The 21104-nt window shown below is 43.1% G+C and overlaps 2 protein-coding genes across 4 annotated transcripts in view; one reads left to right on the forward strand and one right to left on the reverse strand.

Annotated features, from left to right (window-relative positions):
- The window catches only part of NPC1 (NPC intracellular cholesterol transporter 1), a 44123-nt gene extending 43302 nt beyond the window's left edge, over positions 1-821 (forward strand). The window contains exon 25 of the mRNA XM_081150205.1: positions 44-821. Within this exon, the coding sequence (XP_081006331.1) occupies positions 44-126 (83 nt within the window). The 3' untranslated portion in view covers positions 127-821. The remainder of the gene's footprint in view (positions 1-43) is intronic.
- Positions 513-20353, reverse strand: RMC1 (regulator of MON1-CCZ1). Of its 3 annotated transcripts, none has more exons than XM_081150206.1 (20): positions 20022-20282; positions 19304-19380; positions 16894-16978; positions 16015-16071; positions 15002-15088; positions 11838-11978; positions 11432-11535; positions 10110-10199; positions 9912-10017; positions 9054-9165; positions 6545-6589; positions 6262-6315; positions 4982-5110; positions 4362-4468; positions 2759-2878; positions 2351-2428; positions 1910-2014; positions 1749-1817; positions 1445-1670; positions 513-715 (listed from the first exon to the last, which is right to left on the reverse strand). In XM_081150206.1, exons 1-20 carry the CDS (start codon positions 20121-20123, stop codon positions 636-638), a joined length of 1974 nt encoding a protein of 657 aa, XP_081006332.1. In that variant the 5' UTR covers positions 20124-20282; the 3' UTR covers positions 513-635. The 3 variants fall into 3 exon arrangements, 2 of the variants coding, with proteins under 2 accessions (XP_081006332.1, XP_081006333.1); XR_013999771.1 differs by having other exon boundaries at positions 629-715; positions 1749-1837; positions 20022-20353; XM_081150207.1 differs by lacking the exon at positions 513-715 and having other exon boundaries at positions 1666-1837.
- Positions 20354-21104: the final 751 nt, after the last annotated feature.

Below are 21104 nucleotides of genomic sequence, written 5' to 3' on the forward strand. Positions count from 1 at the left end.
CTTGAAGAAATGATACAAAAGTTATTCTTTTTATGCTTCACAGGACCATCAATAAATAAAGCCAAAAGTTTGGCCACTCAAGAGCGATACAGAGGCACAGAGAGAGAACAGCTCCTAAATTTCTAACCCTTTACAGGGTTTGGGGACTTTGAACTGTGTCTGCGGGTCGGTCAGTTGACTTATGGACAGTAGCTGCATTGTCAGGCGAAGGTGAACACTGGATGTTTCCAGATGTCAGGTGATCTAACAGCAACCGCTGTGGCCCATAGCGCTTGTAAACTCAGGAATGCAAATCTGCCTTCTAAAGCAGTATTACTAAACCTGAAGGCCACCAGGACACGGCATCTTCCAGTTCTCCAGGAATGAAAGATGATTGATTCTTCAGCAAGCGGCAGGTTGACACAGGATGGTTGTGGATGTGATCAGCTCACTGACACTTTTGAAGGCTGATCAATGCAATGCTGCTCCTTTTTTTAGGAGTGAGCCACCACAGATTCTAAACGGTATTTTTAGTAACATTTGAGGATGTTGCAGATACACTTTATTATAACATTTTGTAGTTTAAAGAGCTTTATTAATGCAATAAATTAACTTTATACACATTTTTATATATATAAAAAAACTAGCGAGTGATCTCAGAATGTTGTAGGCCTCCTCAGAGCTTGGTCTCCAAAAACCTGTTTGAAAAAAGCAACATGTTCTTCACAGTGTTCTCCTAAAGGGGCACAAAGAGAGGAAAATGAGAGAACGGACATGCAGCTCATAGATGTGTATACTGGGTTTTAACTTATTTTCTTTCATAAAATGCTTTGTTTTCCTAAGCTTTTGAATTGTCCTATTTTCACAGCTCATGCCATTGCAAAACTGGTCAGGGACCTTCACAACCCCTGGCAAACCCCCACCTGCCCCTAGACACAAGGAGAGAAGCTAACCTGTCATGGTACTAATTACCTGACACTACACTGAGCTAGAAAAAGTCGGTAGACCTGGAATGAAGTTATATGTTCCTTCCCCATCCTTAGATTTCAGAACTCTGAACCTAAGAGTGATTTGCCAATGTTTCCTGCCTAACCCTGAAACATTAATAAGCCCCAGGCCATTTTAAACCCTTAGCCACCAGTTCCTGTCCTGTTCTCAGTTCCTCATAAAGGGATATTCCCACAGCAGCTGTCAGACATATGAGCTATGTTCAGACCGCCTGACTCTGGCCCTCAGTATGTTTCTCTTCCCCAAGCTTCAAGTTCCAAGCCTAATTCAGACCCATTAGCACACTGAGTTCACTTGGACTACAAGTAATGGGCTAAGAGTTAGGCAGCTGTCATGACTCTTTTTAAAAAACTGAACTCAGTTCTAACTGAAAGGCTTTCGCCCACCAGCTGCCAGTGTCTTCTTGCTACTGAGTCTGTGGTTGCCCCAGGTCTTTTCACTGCTGCCACCTTCTCACCTGGTGTGAAATCAGGGTTCCCTCGCAAACGCTGGTTTCGCTGTTCAAAAAACCGGAATATAGTATAGAAAAGCATGTTGTCTTCAGTCTGCTTTGCAGCGTCTAAAAATTTTCGTGCAGAAATGTTGTCGTGGCCACCTATGCCCCGGATAAACCTCAAGGCAGCTAACACTTGGTGTTTGGAAAGAAGAACTTCTACTATTTCATCATTTGCTGTCGAAAGCCGCTAGAGAGAGGAAAGTCCAAGTAAATGCGAGTCACAGGAATAGAAATTTGTGCAACTGGAAACTTGGATGCCTCTTACCTTCAACATATCCAGAGACAGCTGATGAGCAGGAGGGTAAAAACTTTCCAGGGATAACAGCAGACAAGCCTGAAACACAGATGTTCGGACTACTCAGCGTAAGATGTCAGAAGGCTAAACTAAGTTTTTAATCACAGAAGTACAAATCTGGTGGCACGTACCAAAGGCTTTGAGTCACTGAGGACGTGGTACTGCAAGAACTGGTGCAGCATATAAAAGAGGTTGTGCTGGACAAGTGTCTTGATGACAAGTTCATGCAAGTAATGCTGAGGACAAAGAAGGAAAGACGTTTCCAAACTGCTCAACTGCAAGACTGGAGTTAGGTTTGTCAAGGACAGCAGCTATTCTAACTGATGCATATACGTTTCCATGATTAAGAGAAGTGGATCAGTGTACAGGTGAAAGACCCCAACTTGATAGGATGACTTATTCTAACTAACAACAACATGGGATGTCAAGAATTGCTCAGAACTCTGAGTCGGGAAGGCAGGCCCTTGTGGCAGAAAAGACAGTCATCTTAGTTAAGATACTGACAGTGCTGTTATTTAAAAAAATATTCCCTCCTCCTCTAACTTGGGACCACAGTGCTGGTTGGAAGGTACCTGTACTGGAATCTGAAACTGGTTAAGAGAGCGAATGTACTCCATCAGTACGGCTATCACAAATTTATGAGGCATCTCCTATGGAGGAAACAAAGGTGGTCTTAGAAACAACAGAGTTGCAGAGGAACTTGCACACAATTCCTCTTTTATCCCCCTTTCCTTTTTTTCCCATATTAAACTGGCCCAGTGCTGTTTAGCTGGTTTTGCGCAAATCCCTCCTCCAGAAACTCTCCCATCAATGATCATGTTTAGGCCTGAGTATTAGAAGCCAAACTATCAGCACTAGGTCCTCACCCAAAATAATCCAGTTATTCGAATCACACTGTGAGTTCTAGTTTTCCTCAGTTCCCTTCAAATGATCTGTTTAAGAATTCTTTGTCCAGAAGCAGCTGACGAGCCGTCACTTACCTTCTTTTCTGTGAACACCGACAGGACATGGGTGTACATGTCAGACTGGTCAATCACGGCCTGGGTGCGCACCGGCCTTCTGAGAAGTGGACTGCTCCGGCTTGGCCCTGCTTCTACCGCCTAAGCAATAAATTACAAATGTGATCATCATCGTCATCTAGGTGACGTGTTTGCAGTTCATCTAAAAAGACTGAATTCCTAGATGCTGTGAACCTCAAATCTGAGCAGGGGTAACACTTATTTCACAGCTTGGACAAAACTATTTTTCCTGTGCTCTCTGGGAAAAGTCTAAAAATAGAAAGTCAGAGTTGGTCATCTTGAAAATAACCACTGTTCATGGTGGATGGAACTACAAAGCATGTCAGTTTTCTCTTAGACGTCACCCTGTTTTTAACCCCTTAAAAACAACTCCCTGGTTTTCTCTATCACAGACTACCTGGCCTTTGTTATTTAATAAAAACAAAATGGCTTGCTGCATCTGTTTTATGAAGCTCTGATCTTAAAATAAGTGAACACTTGTGTAATGAGTCTGTACTAGATTTTTAAATGGTAAGTAAGGCTCCCCAAATATTACTGAATAGGAAAGCTCCGAGAAGATCTTGACTTCACCTAACTTCTAAAGCAGTTGAGATCAATGCAGACTCTGCAGGAGCAGTGGCGGTGGCCTGAGAACCTATTTCTAAGACGCGCCACCAGGCGCTCCATGTTGCAGATGGATCACACCCTTCACTAGCCAGGGCTTAGGAAGCCACACAGCAGGGATGCACAGAAACTGCCATCTGGGATCAGACTACTGATGCCCACGGCCCAGTACGCTAGCAGCAGAACCAAGAGAAGGATCTAGAAGAGCTCAGCCTCCCCACCTCCCTGAACCATGTCTGACACTGGACAGGGACCCACGTCACTTGACCATCTTCAGCAGCCTGCATCAGTCCTGTTAGCCTTGAGTAGCTAAGGGTGGGTGAGTGGAGTTCTGGATTTTTTGTTATTGTTTAAAGCCACTTCCATTTTCAGCTTTAGGACTAATTAGATCCTTTAAGTGAAATCATCCATTACACTTGTCCTGAGCTTTGTTCTTTCTAACCTCAGAAGATGATGCACTAACATTACCGCACAACCTGTGAATAAGTTTTCCCCAGCCCTTAACCACAAACCCCGAGCCCACCATGTGAAAAGCAGAGTGCTAACATTTAATCATCACTTACAGGATACTGACTAAATTGCACGACAAGAATTATTTTTATAGCCATTACACCCTAAAAGGAAAGAAAAAAAGGGCAAATGATGCTATTTCTAATTAACTAAGACTAGGTTCTGACTTGGCAGAAACATGTATAAAAAAATAATGCAAAGATGAGACCAATTTTGTCCATAAAGCAGAGGTAAGACCAAGGATCTATCTACGTGTAAGATCAAACAGACTTTAAAAAAAAAAAAAAAAAAGGTGAAGGCATTGAGATACAGCCTCAAGCTAATGGGATGCAGGGACTCTGAATTTAGGGCTCCCCCCCTGCAGCCATATTCTATCAGAATCTGTATTATGGTTACTCAGAACTATACAGGTGGGGGCGGAAGAGCCTTCAACATAGTACATGTAACTTACCATTGTATAGCTCTGCTCAGCGTCCAGGTACCTTTTGTACTCATGATTGAGCTTGTCAAATACAGTGGCTATCACAGGCAGGGCTGCTCTGTCTGACTCACTCAGCACTGGGAAGAATCAATGTTTGCACAGGTCAACCAACTCTTGTCAACTTCAGAACATGCTGCTACGACAGCAAAACTAATCTCAAAGGTCAGCAGTACAAACATTCCTTTAAACGGCATCCAGAGAAATGGTCTAGTTTAGAGACCTGAAGCCTAGAACTCATAGGCCCTTTCTGTTTACTTGAAAAAGCTATGGCAGATATTATGGAGTCAGTGACTGGGATTCTGAAAAATGGTTTTTTTTTAAATGAGGGATGGGAACCCCCGACCCTCATGTGCACCCAGCTTCAGGTTTGCTTTCACCTGGAACCATCCTATTTAGTCTTTTCTACCAAAGTCCCTACAAGTCATTTTATGTTTAGCAGCCTTTCCGAAGGCTTCAATAACCCATCCTTCAAGTGAAGAATGGGGCTAGGGGCTAGAGACAAGGCATAAAATGGTGGCCCAGCTCCCAGTAAAAGGTGTTGGGTAGCACAGGCTAGAATCACACCAATAGGGAAGGAGTTATCCACTTACTCTGTGAACAGACGGTCAGGATGACCATCTTGCATTCCTTTCTCTGGAGGAGAAAGTCCATCAGTCTTCCTTTATCTGGCAAGAGGTTTACTATGGGCTGAAGTTTCACTTGGAGGTTCCAGAGGTAACCTGGATTTGAGAGGCAACAAACTTAATCATATGACACAAACCAGAACAAAAGCCCACATATTACAAAGCAGTCAATGGCTTCTTACAAACCACAGTACAGTCTAGGACATTCAGGACACCCCTGACAACAGAAGGACTGACAGTCAAACTGCGAGCCTGGTTGATTCCTTGCAACAAAGTAACCCTCTACATTCTGAGGCTCATCAATGGTGTATCTCCCTAAGTATGGGGGCAACAAGCTCTTTAATCAACTCGGAGCAGCTCCGGCCCCACACCTAGCCCCCTTTTAACCTTGAAGGTGGAAAAGACCTTAACATGTGGCACTGACTTCAATCCTGTACTCTTGTTTCTCCTGTAGTGGCTCATTAGTCAAAGGGAAATCCAGAGGACTTTCATAATTCATCCACTCATCAACCCAGGAACTTCCTGAATATGCACACTGCCAGGTGGGCAGGCACAGCTTTTCTCAATTGGGGATCCAAGAGAGAATTAAACACTATGTTAAGAATGATCTGAGTGATCCTTTCTCAATTCTCCCATGATTGGTACAGAGGTCAAACCATTCTGGGTAGACAGAAGAGAAGTGAATTCATTATATACAGTGGATGCTGCCTAGGGCATTAGGGCTAATTCTCTCCTTAAGAATCCCAGTGGGCAAGACAGGAAAATACTGCAGTGACTAAAGACTAATGTAGAAAGTACTCTAATAGAGAAAGGTGCAAGGTGTTACAGGATTACCAAGGAAGAAGAACCTAACACCGCAAGGGAGTCTTCCCCAGCAGGGTAAAAACGAGCGCACCCCGAGGGACATGGAGCAGAGGGCCCAGGCACAGGTGGGCGTGATGGCGGGAGATGAGAGGGAGGGCCCTGCACACCAACCTGGGGGGTCTGGCTTTTCAGAGTAGGCAGACATGAAAAGATTTAAAGCAGGGGAATGGCCATTCTTAGTTGTTTTAATTATAAAAATAGTGTCTGTTCATGATAAAATGCACACATAGTAGAGAACAGAGTATGAAGTGAAAATCCCACTCCCAGGTTGAAGGGAGAGGTCATTCCTCAGAGATTCGCCTTGACAATGTCCCTGGCTACTACTGTCATCCAAAGTCAACAAGCCCTCTTTTCAAACATGACAGTCGTCCCCTCGGACCTACCTTGGCTTGCGCTGATGATGATGTCAGGCTGAAAGACAATCCACGATGAGGAATCTACATGTTATAGGAAATTTGAAACCAGAAGACATGGCAACAAAAGGCAAACCCATTTGCTGAGGCTACTCTAAGTGCCCGCCCCTCGATGTAAGAACCCTCCCCACCACTTCAGTTCTTAAAACATCATTCCTGGCTGATGAGGGCAGGGCTTCCGGACCCTCTTAGACTCCTGAGTAAGAGGGCAACGCTTCCCCCGCACACAGCGCCAAGCCTTTGTCAAGGATACAGAGTTTACATGGGACAGGAGACTGGCTGGTCACAGGAGCAGGACCTACAAGAGAAAACATACGTGTGCAAGGACTGATGAGGCAACCAGAAAATGCTGCCAATACCAGTACCTATGATGTAAAACGTAATATTTTTAAAGCCTTCAGTAAATGTTTATTTGACTGTAGTTAAACAAGAAAGAACTGAACTGTCATGTCCCACTGATAACAGGGAGGAAGGGGAAAGTCAAGAACTAGCCAAGAAAACGCCCTCCCGAGAAGGGGAAAGCATGTCATTCAGTGTTGTTCTAAGTAACCAAAGATCACTCATTACCATTTACACATGCACATTAAAGATGAGAAGTGGACCTGGATGATTCCAAATCAAATAGATAATTCACTGAAAGTATTTCAAATACAAGTGTTTAGGTTTAATTGGCTCAATCAAATAATTAAATTCAATAATTAGCTCAATTCTCCACTGCACACAGCAGTAGGTTGAGGCACAGAGACCTGGTCTGGGAAGCAGACCCCAAAACACCTCATTACAGGGACTCATAACCCCTGGTTATACTCATGCATCAGGCAGCCCACAGTGAACTTAGAAATGCAGCCCTAGAAACGAAACATGATTCTCAGTTCTGTTCCAATTACCCAAGTACAATCAGAAAAACACTTTTAATCAGCTGACTAGAAAAGGCAGTAATTCTGAACAGACCCCCCTCCTCCCCAAAAGAGGAAAGGACCCCATCAGGCAAGCTAGAACAAAGAACACTGCATTTGGAAGCTAAAAGTTTTAAAGGTCTTACGTGTGGGCCTCAACGCTGGTTGCCCATCATGTTGTTTTAAGTGCTCTCAGGTGAGAGCCACATGGCTCCGGTTTTTAAGCCCCCCAGGTGATCCTAATGTGGAGCCAGTGAGAACCACTGATCAAAGAGACCAAAACAGAAGAAGAAATGAGGGCAACTGGCACTCCCCAAAGTTGCTGGTTTCAGCTTTCAAAATAGCCCAATAAGTTCTTCCTGAATGCACACCCTGCCACCACACAGGGCAGGCAAGATACAAAGATGCTACAAGCCTGCAAGGGGCTTAGAATCCAGCAGGGAAAAAGAACAAAAAGGCATTAACCTTAAAAATGCTTTACCAACCCACACTGTAGAAGCCCCAAGATTCAGTGGACTCCTGATTTCTTGTTACTCTTAAGTCTTGGCTATTGCTTTGACCACACTTGGCATTAGATTTATTATAACTAACCAATTAGAACCTGATAGCCTTCTAACTAGTTCTAAACAACTGAAACAGTTGAGTTTTAAATATTTAGTGTTGTTTCCCACCAATTCACCAGCAGTTACCTTCATGACAAGTGAGCAGCAGATACAAGCATAAATCATTCGATACAATCTATTCTTTTACAGGCATACCTCCAAGATATTACAGGTTTGGCTACCAAGTCTCCTGGGGGTAGGGGTAGGAGGGAGGGAACAAGTCTGGGGGCGGAAAGCAATTGGTAATCTTTCTGCTGGTGGAGGGCCTTGCCTTCAATTTGAAAAACAACATGCAACATACATGAAGTGCAATAAAGCCCAGTGCAATATAGAGGTATGTCTATAGAGGTATGTGCAATATAGAAGTATGCCTATAATGCTAACATTATCCAGGAAAAAAGAACACAAGAGGCCGAAAAAACAATTCAAAAGTGAGAACTAGCTCCTTCTTTACAAACTCAGCCAGAGAGGTAGTAAGCTTCTGGCTGACCCAGCAACACTAGAAGGGCAGGCCAGTGGCAGCGCTCTTGTTGATTTTGATGGACACAAGGGCATCCTGCCTACAGGCGGGCTGACCCACCAATGCCATCCGAGTATTCCTTTCAAGAACACACTGCTACCAGAGTTCCAAACCTCAACTAGCTTATTCTACTGCACTCTCCTTTAAGAGAGAGCTAGATATTACTTGAAATCGATTAGGCAAAGGCAAAAGGAACCAATGGTGTCTTTCCCTTTCCTGAAACCCTGACCTCCCTCCTTCTCAAACTCCCTGCTTCCACCTCTTCAGGGAGGAGGGCTGACCTAGAGTAACCTGAGAACCACGGCCTTAAGCACTTACTGTGAGCATCAGGCAGGAGAGAGTGCACTAGTTATCATAACTGTGACAGAATGTATGAAGACAAGGAAAAGTGACCCCAGGTTCAAATATCCATAGCTGCCAAATTCAATCTCAGGGTTACAGAGCGCAGGCAATCCAAAAACCTCAAGGGCTTATTCCACATTTAAAAATCTTTCAGCTTCAATGAGTAATCACAAATCTCCACTTTAAAGCTCAGAGAAGAGAAATAATTCTATTTTCTTAAGAGGAAGATCCATTTATCTTATAAAATATGTCTCACAACAATACAATTTTAGCTGATAGATTAAAAAAAAAAAAAAAAGAGCCACTCACAAAAGCAAGCAGATCTGGGACCCTCTGCACATACTCCTCTACTCCTCACTCCATCTTGAACGTTACCCCCACCTACAGGGCGGCTCCCTTTACCTGCCACGGGGATCTGATAGGGCTGAATCGATCGAGCAGGAAGCACTGGGTGATGAAAGGTAATGGTGCCATCAAACTCTCCCCTTAACTTGATATCAAATATTACCGATGTCTAAAGCAGAAGAAAAGACAGGCTGTGATGCCAAAACAGATCACAGGTTGGCTTAACCCTTTCATTACCTCCCATCTTGCTAGTTCAGATTCGTTTCTTAAAGAGTCTGTGTTTGCATCCCATCCCTAGTTTTTTCAGAAAGAATTTGCTATGACATTACAGTTTTCTTTTACATTTTTACCTACTCTCACAAATATTCCTGACAAATTGAAGAGCTCTAAGTGATTTAAGCTATTCTTTTTCAGTCGCAACATCTTCATTAGTCAGAGACATGGGCGTCACCATCCTCCAGGAAGCATGGGAGAGAAGTGGTTTATCTACCGCCAGACACCCAGCAAATGGCACGGAAAAAGCAGGACCTATTCCAGTTCTTTCTCGTGGGCCATCCAGCCTCAAAACCATTATCATCTCCACTCACAAAGGAAGTTCAGAGCTCATGTAACATGGTGGTTCTGGAGTGAATCCCCAGCTTAGTTGATTCAACCAAATAATTGTTCCAAGGTCAAATCTCAAGTGCTGCTTTCTGAAATAGTTTTTAATTACCCTTAATCAACTGATATGGAATCACTGTTTTTTCTAAACTAAATATCTAGAATATCAAACCCATTTCTATCTTGAATTGCCAAACTTTTAGCATAAAAAGCACTTTCTAGTCTGTGTTCAGAATATTTTGTCAATTTTCACAAGTCTTTTAAGCAACCCTAACTTGTACCAACATAGACCAGACACCCACACACAACTCATACCTCTGTATCCTGATGATGAACGACCACCAGGTTATCCACCACATTTAGGGCAAACTTCCCCGTCCGACTTAACTTCAGTATGTGCATCTTTTTACAGGCACCTTCTCTGTAAGATAAGAAAGGTCAAAAAAATAGATCAACAAGCTTTAGTTCATATTTTAAAATCGGAGAAAGAGGGGAAAAGTATGAAGCATATACCGTGGCAGGTGATACAGGACTACCTCCGCTCCTGTGCTGTTGCAGGTCCGAGAATGATGCCGCAGGAAGAGAACATAAAGCTGTCCGTAGCTGATCAGAGAACAGGGAGACATAAGTTACATTTATTTGGCCGTTTAAAATTCCTCCATTCTCGATGCTGAATTATACGGCCACAGTTAAGTAAATCATGAAATAGTCACTTAATAGGATATTTAGCAGCCAACAAAAACGTTTGCAAAGCAAGTACAGTTAGTAAGAAAAAAATAAAGCCTAATATAAAGTGAAGTGAAAAGGGGGATGCAAAACTAATTATAGCCTGATCATATTACTTTAAAAGAAAAACAAACACTTATATGTAATATCAAAAAAACTGGAAATACATGTTGTTAATAATTATCCTTTAGTAAGAAGCGAGGTCCATTTTCTTTTCCTCTAACTTTCCGTATTTTCCAAGTTTTGTACAATGAGTAAATTCCTTAATCACAGGAAAATATAATCACTCTTCGTTTTAAAGCCTCATGAATGCACATTTTTATTCCTGTGGTTAACAGTGTGCTGTTAACCTGCCACAGGCATGAGGAGGGGACCCAAGGGCAGGGAGTGGCTCCCCACCTCCGCTGTGGTCAGGAGAGCTCTCATTTTGCCCTCTAAACCAGAATGCCACAGATTTCCCTGGAAAAAAGGGAGGGGGGGCATTCTAACTGCTAAAAACGTTTAAAGTTTGGAAACCACTGTTTTAGGCCACAGAAAAATCAGAAGTAATTTAAAAGCAAAATTTTGTTATTTGTTGAGCAGGGTTATAGGTGGTTCTTTGTCTTAGTTTCTATTTGTGTGTGTTTGTGTTTGACCTTTTCATAATAAAGTTTAAAAATTAAGATATTGGCATTTCCAAGTGAAAATACTCTCTTCTACATCAGTAACTCAGTTTCATGTTTGTTAGATAAAACACTTAAACTATGTTCTTATTTAGAACAATTTTTGTTTAAAAAATAGTTTCTAAGCTTCAACTCACAAAATGAAAGAAAAATTTAAACACTAAGATACCCAAGAAATAAACTGGTTCAATGTCATTTTATCAGATTAGAATGGTGAAAACTTTCCTAAGACCATGAAGCTAGTAGAATCAAAAAGGAATGCCAAGAAAATGGCATTCATAAAATCTGTGTTCACAAGATCCAGTTACCAAACAAGAGAGGGAAGCCCTTAATGTGTGGTCCAAGGCTACCTAAGGAAAGGGCGCCCCGGAGTGTTTATAACGCACTTCTATTAGTTGTATCACTAAAAGCAATTACAAAAGAAAGTCTCTCAAAAGACAAACATACATCGTTGCCATCGCAATATCTCTCTCAGAAAGATTCAGTTTAGTGGACTTAGGCGCAGCTGGTAATTCAATCTCAAACTTGGGCAGTTTTGACATAGTGCCAGCCTGTTGGGGGGAAAGAAAGTTTTAGGAAAAGTTTATTACATCCCTTTGATGTTTTGCATTCCCTAAATAAAATCACCGAGGATACACACACTGTCCCTTAATCACTCACAGGTCTCTCCCCATAGAATTAGTCATTCTTGGAGGTGCTGGGAAGGCACAGTGTGCCCTCTAGTGGTCAGATGCGGCAAGGTAACTGTTAAAGGAACTTGTCCCTTCGAAGTACTTGGCACTTTAGGATGTTAAAGGAACAGAGTAGGAGGGGGGCAGAAATAAATTTTTTAAAAAGGGAGGCTTACTCTTACCCTGAAATAAAAGGGCTGCAGCACATTTCCAAGGACTGTGGTAGACAGCAGAATCACAGCACTCTCGGGACAGTACATGTACCAATTCACATTGATATTCTGGCTCTTTAAGAGTTTCAGATTTCGTTTCTCTGGTAATACCTGAAGCAAAGGTCAAGAAACAGTCTTCACTAAAGAACAGCAAAATGTCAGAAGACTATATATTTAAAAAATAATAAAAAGCAGAAAAAACTAAGTTAAATTCAAAATCGTTATTTTTTATTTCAGCTACCACTTATCACTCCCAAAGCTCAGTGCTTTACACACCTTGGCTCACTTACTCTTGGCACAACCCTGAGAGGTGGGCATCACTAATATCTGACAGAGGAGAAAATAAGGCTCAGAGACGTGAGGGAACCTGCCTTACCAGGTACACTCTGGCCAGGCCATTTCTCTGCAAGACCCAGGTCTGAACCTGCACATTCTCAGGCACCATGCACGGGAGCAAACAGCAGCGACATTCTCACTCACTGTGGAAATGATCCAAACAAGCCCACACCCTGGAGCCCCACATGCTACATCAGCCACAGGGGCCTGTGGCATCGGCCTTCAGCCTGGTCTCCACCTCGACTCCGCTTACCAGGGAGTCTGGGAGCGGCTCCCTTTTTCTAATAGATTTGTTCATGAGACTCAGCATGCAAACTCAGTATTTTAAAATCAAGGCAAAATTTAACATCCTTTAAATGTTCTGATACATTAAGGAACACACTATAGAGCTCACAGAACACAAAACTGATGGACTGATGGAAGTCAGGGTGGGGAGGCATGAGTCAGCTATAATAACAAGGATGTCCGAGAGTCCTCTTTCTAACATTTCTGTTTTGCTTATCTGGGGGTGGGCTGTTTTTTATTTTTTTCTAACTTATTTCTTGAAGTTCTGAAGGTCATCTAGATGATCTGATATCCACTTTTCTACTACAGAGAACAGAAATACATACTTTTAAATGATTCCCCCAGGGGACCCTTCTGTAAAGAAACCAATCCTCTCCCTTTCCATGCTATCATATATCAAACTCTATTTCTGTGAGTATGGGATTAGTGTAAAGTTTGTTTTCTTTCTGCCAGTCATTACAAAGGCTTCTGTGACAGCTCTACAGCAAAGCACCATGGTATTAACATGAGAATGTTTGCCTACACGGGTGTATTTTCTCCATCCATAGATTCTAAATTATACTGCTTCCAATAGGTCAACAAAATTAAAACCTGAAAGAATCCTAACACCCCCTACATTAGCTCCACTTAGAGATCTCAGAAGCATTCCCAATAGGTCAGGCAGTCGGAACATTAAAAAGATGAAGAGAGAGGTGCATCAAAGTAAACCTACAGAATGGGAGAAAATATCTGTCAGTTATCTACCTCATAAAGAACTTTGACAACACAACAACAAAAATAAAATAACCAATTAAAAAATGGGCAAATGACTTGATTAGACACTTCTCCAGAGCATATGCAAATGGCGAAGAAGCCATGAAAAGATGTTCAATATCACTAATCATCAGAAAAATGCAAGCAAAGCCATAGAGATAACATCTCATACACAGAAAGACTATTATGGATAAAACAGAGAACAACTAGTGTTGGTGAGGATGTGAAGAAACTGGAACCCCGTGCACTGCTGGTGGGAATGTAAAATGCACTGCTATGGAAAGCAGTACAACAATTCATAAAACAAAAAAAATTTTAAATAGAATTACTATATGATCCAGCAAGCTCATTTCTGGGTATACACCCAAAAGACCTGAAGATGGGTCTTGAAGAGATACTTATGGCCACATTCAAGGCTGCATTATTCACAAGAGCCCAAAGGTGAAAGCAACCCAAGTGTCCATCAATGTATAAATGGAAAAAATAAAATGTGGTATATACATACAATGGAATACTATTCAGCCTTGAAAAGGAAATCCTGACATATACTGCATAAATGAAACTTGAGGATGTAAACTAAGTGAAATAAATCAGTCACAAAGTACAATTACTGTATGAGTCCACTTATGTGAAGTACTTAATCAAATTAATAGAAATGGTGGTTACCAGGGGCTGGGAGAGGGGGGAAAGGAGAGTTTTTTAATGGGGAGGGAGTTGTAGTTTTGCAAAATGAAAAAGTTTTAGAGATCTGTTTCACAGCAATGTGAATATACTTAACACTACTGAACTATACACTTAAAAATAGTTAGGATGGTAAATTTTGTTACATTCCACAATAAAAAAAGTTTCTTTTTTTATTGCAAACATGCTTACCTCCCTACCAATGAAAACATGCAAACATGCTTACCTCCCTACCAATGAAAAACATAAATAAAAATGCCTTTCTGTCTCTTAGATTGGCAAATGTTATAGACTGACAATATCCAGTTCTGGCAAAGGCGTGGAAATGGAGATTCGTATATGCTCATAAAAGTGCAAACTTCTGGCCCTGGCCAGGTAGCTCACTTGGTTAGAGCATTGTCCCAATACACCAAGGTTGTGGGTTCAATCCCTGGTCAGGGCACATACAACAATCAACCAATGAATACATAAGTGGAACAACAACTAAAGTATAAACTTCTGGAAGAAACTTAGCAATATCTGTACAGCTTCACTCAAGAATATAAAGAAATGTTTATAAACATGTTCACTGGAGATTGTTTATAATCACAAAAAACTGAAAATAAGCCAAATGTTCATCAACAAGGAATTGGTTAAATAAACTAGTACATCCACACAGCATACAACTCAGTCACAATAAAAAGGGTAAAGATGTCCAAGACATACTGCTAGGCAAAAAAAAAACACCCCAAAACCAAAAAAACAGTCGCAAAAGTTTCTATACAATAGTCCCATCTTTAAAAAAAAAAAATGTTTGTATGTGTGTAGGAAAAAAATGGAAGAATATGCACCAAATTATTCATAATAGTATTTCTAAGGACTATGGGAACTTTTATTTTCCAGGTAATAAATCTTGGTAATGTTTGAATGTTTTATAAAAAAACATGTATTACTTTTAATTAGAAAAAAGGAATTAAATTCCAACAGAGACTAACGTTGTAGAATCTATCTCAAAATATCTATTTAGTGCTGAATTCACAAAGCTGCCAAACTACTATTACAGACTTGCCTCCAGCAAACATAAGTGACAAATATAATACCTGGTAAAATTCTATTCCTTGATCTGTAATGAAGACAATTTCAGTGGAACTGGTCCAGCAGAATCCTAGTAGGTTGGCATTCTTGGTCTGAAAAGAATTATAGAGTTTTTTTTCTTAATAAGAAAAATGTATATACCAGTCTCTTCAAAAGCTTAAAATACTCTGTTTGTATTACTCTTTAATAAAAGTTACATATTAACAAATCAAACTTCCTTTTAAATAGTGTTCCCGGATTTTCACCTGTAACACCTCACTGAAGCACCTGAATCTAACTCCATCTAGTCAACAGAACAAAAGGAAAAGCAGAGATAACTGACCAACACTCACAGATATCAACTTCTATCTTTAGGAACCAAAGGACAGCTGACATCTCTTAGTCAAACATGTTATAAAAACTGGGGTTATAAAAGTATAAAGGCCTAAAGGTTCTCAGTGAGTGTTGACCAAAATGGGGTTGGGGACCTGGAGCCCACATATCTGACTCACTTGGTGAACAGCAGTGCCCTCGGCCTGAGGGCAGACAGGGCTATGGCAACGGCCTCTGCTGCACACAGAGGAACTGGAGGCCTATGAAGGATTCAGTTTTCGGCTCATGTGCCTTTCCTTGTTGAGGAGCCCACCCTGAACTCATTTAGGAAAACCATTACAAAGATGCCAAAAGCCACCCCCTATCCACTAGCAACTTCTGCTAGTTTCTGGTGCCACATTGCCACTTTTAGCTGAGCCTTCTCTAGCCTAGTTTATTATACCCAGCAAATCTAATTAACATGGATTAGAATCTACACCTAGGGAAAGAAACAGGAAGGACATGATGAGGGCAAGTCTTTAGATGAAGAAACAGGCTTGCAATTTTTAAAACTTGCCCAAAGTCACAGAGCCCATATGCAGCATCTCAGCACAAAGCACAGTTGGCCTTACAGTCTGTACTCTCCGTCACCACGCTACCCAGCGTCTCCACAATGTAACCCACGCAGCTGAACACAAACCAGCTAGGAAAGGATACGGGCCCATACCTTGCACTCTTGAGTGTATTCCAGCTGAGAACTATCCGGGATAAAATTAGAAAACTCCTGAAAGAAAAAAAAAAACACAAGGAAAAATCTGGATTAGGCAGCAACCTACTTTGGTACACAACAGACAAAAAAAAAAGGCAAATAAATTTAAAAAGTGATTAGAACAAAACTGACAAAAACTTAAAGATGGGAAAAATAAAAAGATCACTTTGGACAATCTGCCTCCTTAACAGCAGCAGGTTGACCATTCAATTTTTAAAAAAGAGTTAATCCAAATATTCAGTTAGGTTTTAGAAACTGATTTTGAAAATTCATCCTTCAAATGGTTTTCAGAGAAATGTGCTGTTCTACAATTTACAAGAGGCTTTCCAAAAATTTTCGCAATTCACAATGATGGAAGGGAAAAGGATTCTGCCTCTTTATCAACAGTTTCTTCTCTGCTTTACAAATGTAATGATGAATATTTGTAAAGGCTAAAATGCCCACAAGCTGCTCCAACTTTGAATATCTGTTTCTATTAGGTCAAGCATTCAAAGATAAGAGAAGTGAATACGTGAATTACTCTGGTAAGGGTAACTCAAGATGTAGCCAAAAACACATCTCACATAATCTATGATGCTAGCTATTAATGGATACAAAAGATGCCTGAAGTTCCAAATTCGTGTTTTTTTAATTTAAGTCAAAAATTATAAACTAAGGTCACAAGTATTTATCCATTCAAATGTCTTTCTTCAAGAATTCCAAAGGCTCAAATACAATGAAACATAATTATAGTTTCCATGACATTAAAATAATAAATGTTTCCTTTAACACTGGAAGTTTGCAATTCATTCTCTTCCAAAAGTACTTCTTTATACTGTATTTAAATATATGTCTTACCACAGTCTTTGAGGTCCTCTGAACAGCTAATATTTTATTTTCTAAGGAAAACTTAATGCACTTCACTTCTCCTTTGTCTTCCATTCTTTAAGAAGAAAAGAGTGTGTTAAGAGTTAAATTTAATAACTGAACTCTAACGTCTATCATTTTGTGAGAAGAAAAAAAGACAAGTTAAATATTCAGGAAGTGGCAAATCTTAGTTTAAAATTAAACTTATGCTTCTGAAGCTAGCAGAACCTCTTTTCATAAAACAAAATCCAACTAGCAATAAGCTGCTGAAGAAACTTATGGTATTGCAGTTAACAAGAAAAACTGAGATCACCTGCACTTTCGCCTGAGAATTATTTTAGACAAATACGTACATACAGGCACACCTTGTTTCATTGGACTTCGCTTTACTGCTTTACTGCGCTTCACAGATGTTGCACTTTTGACAAATTAAAGGCAAGACCCTCCACCAGCAAAAAGATTACAACTCACTTTATTCTGATACTCTACTGCGGTGGTGTGGAACCGTATTCCAATACCCACACAGTAACCTCCACAAATTACCGCCTTCTCTCTCCATCATTCTCACAGCGAAGCTTTTGAAACATTAGTGTCCTCTTTCCCATCAAAATGGCCCCACCTAGAAGTCTCAGAACCACCTCAAACAAAGGAAAATCAAGATATGGACTGCAGAGGGGATATGGGATGTTCATCATCTTGATTATGGTGATGGTTTCATGGATATACACCTATGTCCAAACCCATCAATTACATATGTTAAATACGTTCAGTTAATAATAATTACACAACAGTAAGGCTATTAACAATAAATAAAATGTTTCTAAAAGAGGGTAAATTCAGCCCTTGCCGATGTGGCACAGTTGGTTGGGGTGTCATCTCATACTGAAAGGTCTCGGGTTCGATTCTCGGTCAGGGCACATACCCAGGATTCGGCTTTGATCCCTCACAGAAGGCAACCAATGTTTCTCTCCCTCTCTCCTTTCCTCTCTCTCTAAAATCAATAAAAAAAAACAGATCTTTGGGTGAGGATTAAAAACATAAATAAAAAATGAGAGGGTAAATTCAGTATCTTCCCCCTCAAACCCTACCGAGCCCCCAAATCTGGACAATCATGGGCTCACTCTCATTTTGACTACCAAATGCCTTTGTGATACCAGTCTATACTGCCTTCAGTCTGGTCTTCACCCCGCCTGGCTCAGACTATTGCAATCATCTCTCAGTGGTGTCCCCGACTCTGACATGCTCCCAACTAATCCAGCCTCAAGGCTATGACCAGCCTGATCTTTTTAAACACTGATTTGATCATGCCATGCCCCACCTCACAAATTTTCAGTAACAAAATAAAGCCCTAATTCCACAGCAGAATATATAAGGTTCAAGCTGACTCCTGCCAGTGGCCATACCACCACCTCCCCTTTCTGCATGGACACCTGATCTTCCATTTCCCAAACACCACGCGTGCTCGCCTTTGCACTTGGTGTCCTCTCCACTGGGGAGGCCTCATAGAATCATCCCATTCAAGCGCTCAGGTTTTGCTCAAAGGTTACCTCCTTTCTAAGGCTTTCTCCCTCCTATTCCCAACGTAAATGTCACATCTCCTCTGTATGTCCACATTCTTGTCTCCCACACTAAAGTTATGCATTCTCCAAGAGAGCGCCAGGCTAATTCAAAGCCTTCACATGCCTGATGCCTAGCACAGGCACTGCAATCAGAGTTTGCCCAACAAATGATGTCGTGATTCATTTCCACTTCATAAACTTCCCATCAGAACAGGCCAACATTTTTTAAAGTCACCACTGAAATGAGGGCCTACATTGTATTCTCCCCTTCTGTAATCACAGGAGTTCAGGTGACCAGAGTTTATCACCCAAATTGTGATACTTCTAAAAGTGAAAGCAGCTGCTACTCATAATTATACACATTCAACTTGCATAAGTTGGGATAGCCAGTCGAAGCTGGGATTTTCTTAATATACACTATTACCTGAAAAATACTGACTCAGGAATCCCCTCCACCTTCCAAACACTCTGGAAAGACCTGGACCTAATGAGAAAATGAAGGTCCTCCTCCATCAAGAAACGGGAAATGGGCACATCAATAATGCACTGACTTGCTAATTTCAAGTACCAGGAAGTAGGTGCCCTACTTGGGAGTATTTGGTTCCCAAATCAACTTACAAAAAATACTAGTATTGCCAGCAAGACTGCACAGCAGGTGTCTGCTTCCCTCTCCCTACTGACAGGGATCTGTGTGTGGGCTTGCGCGCACACGCGAACACACACGCACACTTTCGACCTCTTAAGGGAGGCAAAGGACAACATTTTAAAACCACCTCCTGAATGAGAAACAGAAAAACGCCATTTACATGCTTAACTTGTTCTGAAAACATTAATACTGTTACCTAAATGAGATGGGATTCCTATCATCTGGGCCTTTAACTACCACCCCAGTAGCTCCACCAGATCGAACAGCAAAAACCTGAAAGGGAAAAGCAGCAATGTTAACGGTCTGGACAATATACCAACCTACGAGTGAATATTTCTGCTGCACTCAACCCTTGGTTCAGCTAAACCAACGTGACACGGATCATTCTGTGATGCTTGGTGTTCACATGAATTTTAAGAAACGAGACACCAAAAAGGTTACCATTCCAAACTGTGCAAGACGGGGTCGGAGGTCACCGGGGCTCCAAGTTTTAATCCAGTTTGGCAAAGGTGCAGCGCGCTCAAACACACCCAGCCAGACTCTCCGCACCTGCCCCACTTTCCAAAATTCCGAGAATAATGAAATTCTCAACGTCTAAGTCCAACAAAAGACGCCGGGAAAAGGCTGGTCTGCTCACAGCGGACCACACGGCCAAAGGGCGCTGGGTGTGCGGCGCCGGCGCGCGGCGCACCCCGCTGTCACCACGGGGACGCCGGCCCCGGCCGCGGAGGAGCCTGGTCCCGCGGCCCACCCAGCAGGAAGGCGCCGGCGCGCTGGGCGCCGGGGCGGAGGGGAGGCCCCAGGCCTGGGCCCCGGCACCCGGTCTGAGCGCGCGGAGCGACCTTCGGGCGCCGGGGTCGGCGGGCAGGGCGCGCCCGGCCGCGCGGGGGAGGAGGGTGCGGGCTGGCCCGGACCTGCTTGTTGGCCTCATCGAAGAAGACGCAGTTGACCGGGTTCGCCTTCTCGAAGTGCACCGGCCGCTCGCACAGCTCCAGGTAGTAGTCCTCCTCCTCCATGGCGGGCGCCGCGGCGGCGGGGCCGGGGGGCCCGAGGGTGGCAGCCAGCGTGGAGCAGGGCGAGCGGCACCCGGCGCGGGGGCGCGAGGAGTCCGGACGGGCTGCGGCGGCGGGGATCCGGCGGGCGCAGGAGCCACTTCCTGGTGCCACGCCCCCACGCCCTCCCGCACGTGACCCGCGGCCCTCTGGGCTTAAGCCGGCGACGGCCGCCGGGCCGCGGTGGGGCCCAGCCGCGCAAGAGGCTCCTCCCCTTTTCGCGAGGGCGGGGTCCCAGGGCGCTCCGGGGCGGCGAGGAGAGGCGGGGCCCGGGAGAGCGGAAGCCAGAGCGGCGCGGGGGGCCGGCGGCGGTGCCCCCAGTCCCGGCCGCGCCTTCCCGGTTTTGTGCGGGCCCCGGCTCCTGTCCGGCCCGGGAGGTTTGCGCAGGGCCGGCTACCCGCGTACCCGGCAGGGCTGCTCTGGCTCTAGGGAAGGCTCGTCGTTGCCCGCGGGAGGGTTTACTGAGTCTGCCCCGGGAGCTTAGCGGAGAAGGTGAGTCCTGTGGTCAGCACCTGGACGCTGCGAGCAAGCAGCGGAAACCGAGTGTGGACTGCAGGTCAAAAAGCCTTTTTTGAATGGCTTTGATATTTGAGGGGCTGGAGGGAAGCTCTTCAATCCAGAAATAGAAGGGAAAGAGGCGGAAGGGAGCCCTGTGTCCCTTCTCAACCAACAGAGGGATTTTGGAGACTTGAGAAGTTTGGCAGCGAAGTGGGGAAGATCACGATGCGTTTTGGACAGGTGACTCCAAGGAGAAGGCCGCCTAGACAATGGACAGGTCTGAGGCTCACCAGAAGAGGGACAAAACTTGAGGTGGAAATTAGGAGTTATTGTAATATAGATGGTCATTGAAGCCGTGGAATTGGATGGGATGGCCTAAGATAGGGGTGTAAAGTGGAAAAGGCACGCAAAACCAACCTTTGGAGGCCAGGAAGGGGAGTCAGTAAA

Source organism: Miniopterus schreibersii (genome assembly GCF_964146895.1).
Source record: "Miniopterus schreibersii genome assembly, chromosome: 10".
In the NCBI taxonomy this organism is placed as follows: domain Eukaryota; kingdom Metazoa; phylum Chordata; class Mammalia; order Chiroptera; family Miniopteridae; genus Miniopterus; species Miniopterus schreibersii.

What these genes read in the sequence shown, in the direction of transcription:
- RMC1 (XM_081150206.1), bottom strand. Translation starts at nt 20,123, where the DNA reads ATGGAGGAGGAGGACTACTACCTGGAGCTGTGCGAGCGGCCGGTGCAC. An exon ending in CGGTGTTCACAGAAAAGAAG is followed by an intron (nt 2,429 to 2,758) that starts GTAAGTGACGGC and finishes TTTCCTCCATAG; the next exon opens with GAGATGCCTCATAAATTTGT. An exon ending in TCAGTGACTCAAAGCCTTTG is followed by an intron (nt 1,818 to 1,909) that starts GTACGTGCCACC and finishes TCTGTGTTTCAG; the next exon opens with GCTTGTCTGCTGTTATCCCT.